This window comes from Canis lupus, chromosome 2, assembly GCF_048164855.1.
Source record: "Canis lupus baileyi chromosome 2, mCanLup2.hap1, whole genome shotgun sequence".
Lineage (NCBI taxonomy): Eukaryota > Metazoa > Chordata > Mammalia > Carnivora > Canidae > Canis > Canis lupus.
In genome coordinates, this window is record NC_132839.1 from 32,610,348 (window position 1) to 32,622,195 (window position 11,848).

Genomic DNA, 11,848 nt, shown 5'->3' on the forward strand with positions numbered 1-11,848 from the left:
TAGCAGGAGGTAGGGGGAATCAGAAGGGCATAAAGTTCTTCATAACCTAAAAACACAACAAAACCAAAAATCCTTTGGAACAAAGACCTTGAGTTTTGCTCTAGTGGTTTATAAAGTGAACTCAAGGGATCCCTGGGTGGCGCAGCGGTTTGGCGCCTGCCTTTGGCCCGGGGTGCGATCCTGGAGACCCGGGATCGAATCCCACGTCGGGCTCCCAGTGCATGGAGCCTGCTTCTCCCTCTACCTGTGTCTCTGCCTCTCTCTCTGTGTGTGACTATCATAAATAAATAAAAAAATTTTTAAAAATAAAGTGAACTCAAGTTATATTAGCACTGTTTTTCTAAAAAGACCCAAAGTGTCAAGAAAAGACATGAAATCGAGGGTTAAATTTTGTGACTTAATTTCTGAGTAGGGAAGAATTTTTTCACCCATAAAATGACACTCTTTCAGTGTCAGTCTCTCAGTAATCTACTTAGTCACATGGGAAAAATCCTAAGCACAGGATAGACTTGAAATGTAAATGTATATATAATATATGCTTCTGTTATATTATAAATATAATGAAATATAAAACTTTAATACATTATGTTTTAGAACAGTTAAAATAATCTATAATCTATAAGAAAATCTACCTGAATATCACATACACATCGGAGAGAAGTCAGAAGTCAGTGATGAGAAACGGTACAATAACAACATTCATTCTGCTGGGACTGACAGATGACCCTGAGCTGCAAGTTCTGATTTTTATCTTTCTATTTCTCACCTACACTTTGAGTATAACTGGAAACCTGGCCATCATCATACTCACTTTTGTGGATCCCCACCTTAAAACACCCATGTACTTTTTCTTAAAAAATTTCTCTTTCTTGGAGATCTCATTCACATCTGCCATTATTCCCAGATATTTGTATAGCATAGCAACGGGTGACAATGTTATTACCTATAATGCTTGTGTCATTCAAGTGTTTTTTACTGACCTCTGTGGAGTATCAGAGTTTTTTCTGCTGGCCGCCATGTCCTATGACCGCTATGTTGCCATCTGCAAACCCTTGCATTATGTGATCATAATGAGTAACAGCGTCTGCAGGATTCTCAATATCTGTTGTTGGGTGGCTGGTTTATGTATCATAATCCCACCACTTAGCCTGGGTTTAAATCTAAAATTTTGTGACTCTAACATAATTGATCATTTTGGCTGTGATGCATTTCCCTTAGTGAAAATCTCATGTTCAGATACAAGGTTCATGGAATGGACAGTTATAATATGTGCCATAGTGACCTTGAATATGACTCTTACCTGTGTGGTTCTGTCATATGCTTACATCATCAAGACAATTTTTAGATTCCCTTCTGTTCAACAAAGGAAAAAGGCCTTTTCGACGTGTTCTTCCCACATGATTGTGGTATCCATCACCTATGGCACATGCATTTTCATCTATATGAATCCTACAGCAAAGGAAAAAGTGACCATTAATAAAGTGGTTTCACTGCTCATTTCTTCTATTTCACCTACATTGAACCCATTTATTTATACCTTGAGAAACAATCAAGTTAAGAAAGCCTTCGAGGACTCAATCAAAAGAATTGCCTTGCTCTCAACTAAGTAAAAGGAAATAGTATTTTTAAAACATCTCAGAAGCAAGAATAAATGTCCACAGACATTTTATTTTTGAAGCCTATAATCTTGCTTTTTAATAGTATATACTTCAGTTACATTAATTTCTCAACAGTTTCTTAACTTTGAGCCCTGCTTATACCATTCTTGATTTTTCAACCGATATTTGATACTTTTGCATACCAATTTCTTAAAAACCATTCTGAAGAGAAATTAACTTCATAATATTATTACAATAGATAATAAAAGTTACTCATCAGGAAAATATAGGGTAAAAATTTTTGTAGCTCTTCAATATACTCAATAACAATATCTAAACACATGTGATAAGAATAATTTTAGGTAAAATGTCTAAAATGGATGAATAATCGTATAGTTTAAAATACACGTGAGAAAGAATAGCACTTCTAATATTGAGAAAATAGACAAAATTCACTATTATGAACACACAGAAACACTGGATAAAATGTAATAAATATTCTCTTAAATCTATAGCTGAAATCATTACAAAGTTGTAAACAGGAGGTATCAGAAATAAAGATTCAACCAAAAGTAGAGTAATAATCTATAAAGTGACTTGTGGGTCATGAGATGAGCATAGACTGGAGGGTGGGAAAAGGAGATTGCATTATGGATCACAAAGGCTTAGGATTAAAGTCTCAGGATTAGTGGTGAGAGTACTTGGAGAGACAAAATAGCTGCACATTTGGCGAAAGCATGAATTAGAAAACCAAGCCCATTTTCACAGAAAAATTACTTTTTTTCTTAAAAATACCATTTGCTACTTACAGAGCTGTGAGTCAAGGAGAAAACATTCCCCAGTGTATTTGATAGCCTGTGCCTCCATCTAATACAAATTAAACTCTTATAGTCCAAATTCTAATAATACCTGAAATGTAAAGAGTTTTACTTACAAAGAATTGAAAAATACACATTGATATAATTCCTTGGAAATTAAGGAATATACATCAAATTAACTAATTGCTATCTGGAAAGGAATGAAATGCAGACATGCCATCGCAAATTATTCGGAGCACTAAAAAAGCTGTAGTTAGAATTATTATCCTAAATATATGCATTAGAAAAAATAAATATATAAACTAGCCAAAAAGCGAGGAATCTATACTAATGAATTTTAAAAAGGAGAAAACAAAACAGAGGTAAATGGAAAAGTAACTTACTATGGGTAGAAAATGAAACCGATTAAATAAGTTTTAAAAATTCACAAGCCAGGGAAGCCTGGGTGGCTCAGCGGTTGAGCACCTGTCTTTGGCTCAGGGCGTGATCCTGATCCAGGGATGGAGTCCCACATCAGGCTCCCTGTGAGGAGCCTGTGTCTCCTCCTGTCTATGTCTCTGTTTCTCTCTGTCTCTCAGGAATAAAGAAATAAAATATTTTAAAAAACGCTCAAAGGCCAGTTCTTTAAAAAGTTAAATAGCATAGATAAACCCCATCCCAATGAATGTAATAAGTAAAAATCAGAACTGCTCCATATTTTATCAGAAGATCTTGGACATGCAATAACATAAGAAAAAATAATCATGATAAATATGGGAAAGAATAAATAAAACAATTGCATTCCCTTGATTTTAAAATCTTATTCACATTCTGCTTTTCTGAAATGCAGATATTTCATGCAATGGATGGCATCGACCATTGTTCATAGGCTAATTACTAACATTTTCTTTACACTTAGTGATACATAGTATAATGGCATGCCTTACAATTGACACTGCCTTAAAATTGATGAAATTTGACATATCTTTTTTTTATACTGAGGACATTCTTACATAATAGAAAACTCAAGAAACTCTAGTAGGAAACTAAAGGAATTAGTAAAGGAATTTTGTATCCTAGTTGAAAAAAACTGGAAAATATTTAAAAAATTAATAGACTGTAATAGCAACAAGCAACAGGAATTCAATGAGCAAATGTTATTTTGGTCATAAAAGTCAAAAAAGTTTAATTTCCAAAAGGATAAATTTAACTTAAGGAGCTGTTTATATATAAAGTATAAAACATCTTAAAAGAATATTAAAATAGAACAAAAGAAAGCCAATACTCTTGGTTGGAAAATTTTAGTATAAGCATGTGTCTGGGTGAATATATAGAATATTTGTGTATCTTAGAAATATTTACTTTTATATAATCACTGAGCATACAAAGTATTAAAGAAAAAGAAATTATAATGAAGGTTATCTGAAGCAGAAACTAAGAAATGCGATCAGAGAGAAGAATGGGTAGAATAAGACAAAAGAAAAAATTGAAATAAAAACATAACCCCACTTATATATGAAAGTTTTGGTATATATGTATTTGGGTAAAAATAAAGAAGAATCTTTTTCAAACAACTTTTCATCTACAAAATGGTAGAATATTAAATGTCTACTGCCAAGCCAAAAAAACAATGTTGCAGGATTTTTGGTTAACCCTAGTTAAATAAAAATAAAAATTCAAAATGAAAGTCTCTTTGTGTATATGTACATGTTATACACATGATTATCTCAAGAAACATAGTAAAAGCACTGGACTATATTGCAGGAAATATACTATTTTTGGAAACCTGGATTCCATTTTGAAAACATTTGAAAAGCTAGCATAGTATTTTTTTTAATTTATTTTTTATTGGTGTTCAATTTACTAACATACAGAATAACACCCAGTGCCCGTCACCCATTCACCCATTCACTCCCACCCCCCGCCCTCCGCCCCTTCTACCACCCCTAGTTCGTTTCCCAGAGTTAGCAGTCTTTACGTTCTGTCTCCCTTTCTGATATTTCCCACACATTTCTTCTCCATTCCCTTATATTCCCTTTCACTATTATTTATATTCCCCAAATGAATGAGAACATATAATGTTTGTCCTTCTCCGACTGACTTACTTCACTCAGCATAATACCCTCCAGTTCCATCCACGTTGAAGCAAATGGTGGGTATTTGTCATTTCTAATAGCTGAGTAATATTCCATTGTATACATAAACCACATCTTCTTTATCCATTCATCTTTCGATGGACACCGAGGCTCCTTCCACAGCTTGGCTATCGTGGCCATTGCTGCTATAAACATCGGGGTGCAGGTGTCCTGGCGTTTCATTGCATTTGTATCTTTGGGGTAAATCCCCAACAGTGCAATTGCTGGGTCGTAGGGCAGGTATATTTTTAACTGTTTGAGGAACCTCCACACAGTTTTCCAGAGTGGCTGCACCAGTTCACATTCCCACCAACAGTGTAAGAGGGTTCCCTTTTCTCCGCATCCTCTCCAACATTTGTTGTTTCCTGCCTTGTTAATTTTCCCCATCCTCACTGGTGTGAGGTGGTATCTCATTGTAGTTTTGATTTGTATTTCCCTGATGGCAAGTGATGCAGAACATTTTCTCATATGCATGTTGGCCATGTCTATGTCTTCCTCTGTGAGATTTCTGTTCATGTCTTTTGCCCATTTCATGATTGGATTGTTTGTTTCTTTGGTGTTGAGTTTAATAAGTTCTTTATAGATCTTGGAAACTAGCCCTTTATCTGATATGTCATTTGCAAATATCTTCTCCCATTCTGTAGGTTGTCTTTGAGTTTTGTTGACAGTATCCTATGCTGTGCAAAAGCTTCTTATCTTGATGAAGTCCCAATAGTTCATTTTTGCTTTTGTTTCTTTTGCCTTCGTGGATGTATCTTGCAAGAAGTTACTATGGCCGAGTTCAAAAAGGGTGTTGCCTGTGTTCTTCTCTAGGATTTTGATGGAATCTGGTCTCACATTTAGATCTTTCATCCATTTTGAGTTTATCTTTGTGTATGGTGAAAGAGAGTGGTCTAGTTTCATTCTTCTGCATGTGGATGTCCAATTTTCCCAGCACCATTTATTGAAGAGACTGTCTTTCTTCCAATGGATAGTCTTTCCTCCTTTATCGAATATTAGTTGCCCATAAAGTTCAGGGTCCACTTCTGGATTCTCTATTCTGTTCCACTGATCTATGTGTCTGTTTTTGTGCCAGTACCACACTGTCTTGATGACCACAGCTTTGTAGTACAACCTGAAATCTGGCATTGTGATGCCCCCAGATATGGTTTTCTTTTTTAAAATTCCCCTGGCTATTCGGAGTCTTTTCTGATTCCACACAAATCTTAAAATAATTTGTTCTAACTCTCTGAAGAAAGTCCATGGTATTTTGATAGGGATTGCATTAAACGTGTATATTGCCCTGGGTAACATTGACATTTTCACAATATTAATTCTGCTAATCCATGAGCATGGAATATTTTTCCATCTCTTTGTGTCTTCCTCAATTTCTTTCAGAAGTGTTCTATAGTTTTGAGGGTATAGATCTTTTACATCTTTGGTTAGGTTTATTCCTAGGTATCTTATGCTTTTGGGTGCAATTGTAAATGGGATTGACTCCTTAATTTCTCTTTCTTCAGTCTCATTGTTAGTGTATAGAAATGCCACTGACTTCTGGGCATTGATTTTGTATCCTGCCACGCTACCGAATTGCTGTATGAGTTCTAGCAATCTTGGGGTGGAGACTTTTGGGTTTTCTATGTAGAGTATCATGTCATCGGCGAAGAGGGAGAGTTTGACTTCTTCTTTGCCAATTTGAATGCCTTTAATGTCTTTTTGTTGTCTGATTGCTGAGGCTAGGACTTCCAGTACTATGTTGAACAGCAGTGGTGAGAGTGGACATCCCTGTCTTGTTCCTGATCTTAGGGGAAAGGCTCCTAGTGCTTCCCCATTGAGAATGATATTTGCTGTGGGCTTTTCATAGATGGCTTTTAAGATGTCGAGGAATGTTCCCTCTATCCCTACACTCTGAAGAGTTTTGATCAGGAATGGATGCTGTATTTTGTCAAATGCTTTCTCTGCATCCAATGAGAGGATCATATGGTTCTTGGTTTTTCTCTTACTGATATGATGAATCACATTGATTGTTTTACGGGTGTTGAACCAGCCTTGCGTCCCAGGGATAAATCCTACTTGGTCATGGTGAATAATTTTCTTAATGTACTGTTGGATCCTATTGGCCAGTATCTTGTTGAGAATTTTTGCATCCATGTTCATCAGGGATATTGGTCTGTAATTCTCCTTTTTGGTGGGGTCGTTGTCTGGCTTTGGAATTAAGGTGATGCTGGCTTCATAGAACGAATTTGGAAGTACTCCATCTCTTTCTCTTTCCAAACAGCTTTAGGAGAATAGGTATGATTTCTTCTTTAAACGTTTGATAAAATTCCCCTGGGAAGCCATCTGGCCCTGGACTCTTGTGTCTTGGGAGGTTTTTGATGACTGCTTCAATTTCCTCCCTGGTTATTGGCCTGTTCAGGTTTTCTATTTCTTCCTGTTCCAGTTTTGGTAGTTTGTGGCTTTCCAGGAATGCGTCCATTTCTTCTAGATAGCCTAATTTATTGGCGTATAGCTGTTCATAATATGTTTTTAAAATCGTTTGAATTTCCTTGGTGTTGGTAGTGATCTCTCCTTTCTCATTCATGATTTTATTAATTTGAGTCTTCTCTCTCTTCTTTTAATAAGGCTGCCTATTGGTTTATCTATCTTATTAATTCTTTCAAAGAACCAACTCCTGGTTCTGTTGATCTGTTCCACAGTTCTTCTGGTCTCGATTTCGTTGAGTTCTGCTCGAATCTTTATTAACTCCCTTCTTCTCTTGGGTGTAGGATCTATTTGCTGTTTTTTCTCTAGCTCCTTTATGTGTAAGGTTAGCTTTTGTATTTGAGTTCTTTCCAGTTTTTGAATGGATGCTTGTATTGCGATGTATTTCCCCCTTAGGACTGCTTTTGCTGCATCCCAAAGATTTTGAACGGTTGTATCTTCATTCTCATTAGTTTCCATGAATCTTTTTAATTCTTCCTTAATTTCCTGGTTGACCCTTTTATCTTTTAGCAGGATGGTCCTTAACCTCCACGTGTTTGAGGTCCTTCCAAACTTCTTGTTGTGATTTAGTTCTAATTTCAAGGCATTATGGTCCGAGAATATGCAGGGGACAATCCCAATCTTTTGGTATCAGTTCAGACCCGATTTGTGTCCCAATATGTGGTCTATTCTGGAGAAAGTTCCATGTGCGCTTGAGAAGAATGTGTATTCAGTTGAGTTTGGATGTAAAGTTCTGTAGATATCTGTGAAATCCATCTGGTCCAGTGTATCATTTAAAGCTCTCGTTTCTTTGGAGATGTTGTGCTTAGAAGACCTATCGAGTATAGAAAGAGCTAGATTGAAGTCACCAAGTATAAGTGTATTATTATCTAAGTATTTCTTCACTTTGGTTAATAATTGATTTATATATTTGGCAGCTCCCACATTCGGGGCATATATATTGAGGATTGTTAAGTCCTCTTGTTGAATAGATCCTTTAGGTATGAGATAGTGTCCCTCTTCATCTCTCACTACAGTCTTTGGGGTAAATTTTAGTTTATCTGATATAAGGATGGCTACCCCTGGTTTCTTTTGAGGACCATTCGAATGGTAAATGGTTCTCCAACCTTTTATTTTCAGGCTGTAGGTGTCCTTCTGTCTAAAATGAGTCTCTTGTAGACAGCAAATAGATGGGTCTTGCTTTTTTATCCAGTCTGAAACCCTGCGCCTTTTGATGGGGTCATTAAGCCTGTTCACATTCAGAGTTACTATTGAGAGATATGAGTTTAGTGTCATCATGATATCTATTCAGTCTTTGTTTTTGTGGACTGTTCCACTGAACTTCTTCTTAAAGGGGAATTTTAAGAGTCCCCCTTAAAATTTCTTGCAGAGCTGGTTTGGAGGTCACATATTCTTTTAGTTGCTGCCTGTCTTGGAAGCTCTTTATCTCTCCTTCCATTTTGAATGAGAGCCTTGCTGGATAAAGTATTCTTGGTTGCATGTTCTTCTCATTTAGGACCCTGAATATATCCTGCCAGCCCTTTCTGGCCTGCCAGGTCTCTGTGGAGAGGTCTGCTGTTACCCTAATACTCCTCCCCATAAAAGTCAGGGATTTCTTGTCTCTTGCTGCTTTAAGGATCTTCTCCTTATCTTTGGAATTTGCAAGCTTCACAATTAAATGTCGAGGTGTTGAACGGTTTTTATTGATTTTAGGGGGGGATCTCTCTATTTCCTGGATCTGAATGCCTGTTTCCCTTCCCAGATTAGGAAAGTTTTCAGCTAGAATTTGTTCAAATACATATTCTGGCCCTCTGTCCCTTTCGGCGCCCTCGGGAACCCCAATTAAACGTAGGTTTTTCTTCCTCAGGCTGTCGTTTATTTCCCTTAATCTATCTTCATGGTCTTTTAATTGTCTCTTTTTTCCTCAGTTTCCCTCTTTGCTATCAACTTGTCTTCTAGGTCACTCACTCGTTCTTCCACCTCGTTAACCCTCGTCGTTAGGACTTCTAGTTTGGATTGCATCTCATTCAATTGATTTTTCATTTCTGCCTGATTAGCTCTAAATTCTGCAGTCATGAAGTCTCTTGAGTCCTTTATACTTTTTTCTAGAGCCACCAGTAGGTGTATAATAGTGCTTCTGAATTGGCTTTCTGACATTGAATTGTAATCCAGATTTTGTAACTCTGTGGGAGAGAGGACTGTTTCTGATTCTTTCTTTTGAGGTGAGGTTTTCCTTCTAGTCATTTTGCTCAGTGCAGAGTGGCCAAAAGCAAGTTGTATTGGGAAAAAGAGAAAAAGAGAGGAGAGAAAGAAGGAAAGAAAAGAGAAAGAGAAAAAAAAGGGAAGAGAAAAAAAAAACGAAAGAAAAAAAAAGAAGAAAAAGAGAAAGAAAAAGAAAGGAGAAAAAAAGGGGGGGGTGGGGGAAGGAAACAAATCAAAAAGCAAAACAAAACAAAACAAAAAAACAAAAAAAACAAAAACAAAAACAAAAAAAAAACAAAAAAAAAAAAAAAAAAAAAGAACCACAGGGGAGTATCTTCTGATTCTGTGTTCTTTAAGTCCCTTGGCTTCTCCTGGAAGTTGTCCGTCTAGCTGGTCTTCTGGGGGAGGGGCCTGTTGTGCTGATTTTCAGGTGTTAGCAGTTGGGGGAGCTGCTGTGCCCCTGCCTGGTGCAGGGCTCAGTGGGGGTTGTTTACCCCGTGAGGCCGCAGGAGGAACAGCCCCAGTGGCGGGGCAGCTCTGGAAACCTGGATTCAGCTCCGGCAGGAACTCCGTCTGCAGGGCCTGGAGGCTCCGGGGCGGGGCCGCTGATCTGCTCAGCTGGGGCAGGAGCGTCCTCGCTGTCCTGGGCCCTCCCGGCCTCTGCCTGTCCCGGGGGAGGCCGGATCCTGGGCTGTGTCCCGGCGCCCTGTGCTCCGGAGCCTGCGCTGGTGGATTCGCGCTCCCGGGACGCGCAACCCCCTCCGCACGGAGCCTCTTCCTCTGCCCGAGCCCGGCCGAGCTGCTCCCGGGGCCGCGCAGCCCCCTCCGCGCAGCCCCCTCCGTGGAGCCGCCGCCCGAGCCCCTCCGCTGCTCCGGGTCCCGCCGTGCGCGCTGCAGCCCTTAGGGAGCTCCGCGCAGTCTCCCCGGGGCGCAGGTGTCTGTTACTGTCCCAGGGAGCCGGAGGGCATCCTCGCCCTCCCGGGTCCTGCTCCAACTCCCCGCGAGCCCCTTTCCGCCCGGGAAGGTCGGTGCAGCTCCTGCGTCTCCGGGACGTGGCTCTCCTGTCCTGGGGACACTCGCCCCGGCCTCAGCCCGGCTCCTCGCGGGCCCCTCCCCCTTGGAGGCCTTTGTTCCTTTATTTCTTTTTCCCCGTCTTCCTACCTTGATAGATGCGCGAACTCTTCTCACTGTTGCATTCCAGCTGGTCTCTCTTTAAATCTCAGGCCGAATTCATAGATTTTCAGGATAATTTGAAGGTTTTCTAGGTAGTTTGGTGGAGACAGGTGATTTGGAGACCCTACTCTTCCGCCATCTTGCTCCTCCCCTCCACTAGCATAGTATTTAGTTTGTGTTAGTTGAGGGGGAAAAATCCAGACGACATGATGCCACAGATTTAGGATTTCAAGATCCCTGGCTTCTGTGTTTAATGCTCTAATGAGAGATGCATCAGGAAAGAAGAAAACAATATCAATGATCATACAATTATTCCTCTTGAGCATACTACTATTCTTCTGTTTGACAGATAAGGCAAAGAGAAGGCAATTATCATTTTTTCAGGTGTGAATATAAAGACTGTAATCAGAGAAGTGCTCCTTCACGATAAGACTTACTACACTAGCCAAAGGAAAAAAAAATCTTCAAAAACAAAAGTCAAAATGTTAAACGCAGAATACAGCAAATTAAATAAGTAAATTCAATTTCCCAGCAACTTTTAGGCATATTCCAAATAAGAATAATGTAGCTTCAGGTGGAAAATTTCTCTTAAAGTTTTTGCCAGCACCCAAGTGGCTCAGTTGGTCAAATTTCCAACCCTTGATTTCAGCTCAGGTCATGATCTGAGGGTCATGAGATGGAGCTACTTGTTGGGCTCCTCATTTGGCACAGAGTCTGCTTGTCCCTCTCCAACTTCTTGTCCCCCCCCCCCAAATGAATAAATAAATCTTTAAAAAAAATTTTTTGCTAGTAAATATTTTAGGCATTGAATATATATAGAACTGTGTTATTTACAGATGCTATTCTAGATAAAAAGCCTCAAAACAATGCAGATTTTCAGGGTGTTGCTATAATAATGAATTGATTACTCTGAATGACATCAAACCCATATATCAGAATCTCGTTAGGTTCCATTCTACATAGAAATCTTCTACAATTTTATATCAAAAAGGGGGAATTCTTTGATAAACTTTGGTAAACACAGTTTCATTAGAACAGGTATGGGGCACCTGAGTGATTCGGTTGTTTAGAGTGTCCCACTCTTGGTTTCAGCTCAGGTCATGATCTCAAGGTCATGAAATTGAGCCCCGTGTTGGGCTCTTCTCTCAAGCAGAGATTCTCTTCTTCTCCCTCTCCCTTTTGCCCCCCCCCCTCTCAAATATATTTTAAATTAAAAAAAATAATGGAGGCAAAAGTATGATTACAATGGGGTGAATAATTGAGGGTAAATAAAAGGATAATTACTGTGAACAAGGACACTGAATTAGGGAACATATAGTTATTACAAGCTAGGCACTTTTCTAAGTTTCAGATATATAGAATTTAATTTTTCAAATAGCATATAAAGGACACTGTTGTGTCCTTTGTACACAAGAAGAAATGAATCAGGAGAAAGTTGTTTAGAGAGAAAAAAATGAGTTCAAGAATTAGAATAATCCAGAGGAAGACAAACCATGAGAGACTT

The 11,848-nt window shown here is 38.8% G+C and overlaps 1 protein-coding gene across 1 annotated transcript; it reads left to right on the top strand.

Moving 5' to 3' along the window:
• The first annotated feature begins 674 nt into the window (after positions 1-674).
• LOC140615203 (olfactory receptor 6C2-like) lies at positions 675-1,610 on the top strand. Its single transcript, XM_072795117.1, has one exon. It carries the CDS (start codon positions 675-677, stop codon positions 1,608-1,610), a length of 936 nt encoding a protein of 311 aa, XP_072651218.1.
• Positions 1,611-11,848: the final 10,238 nt, after the last annotated feature.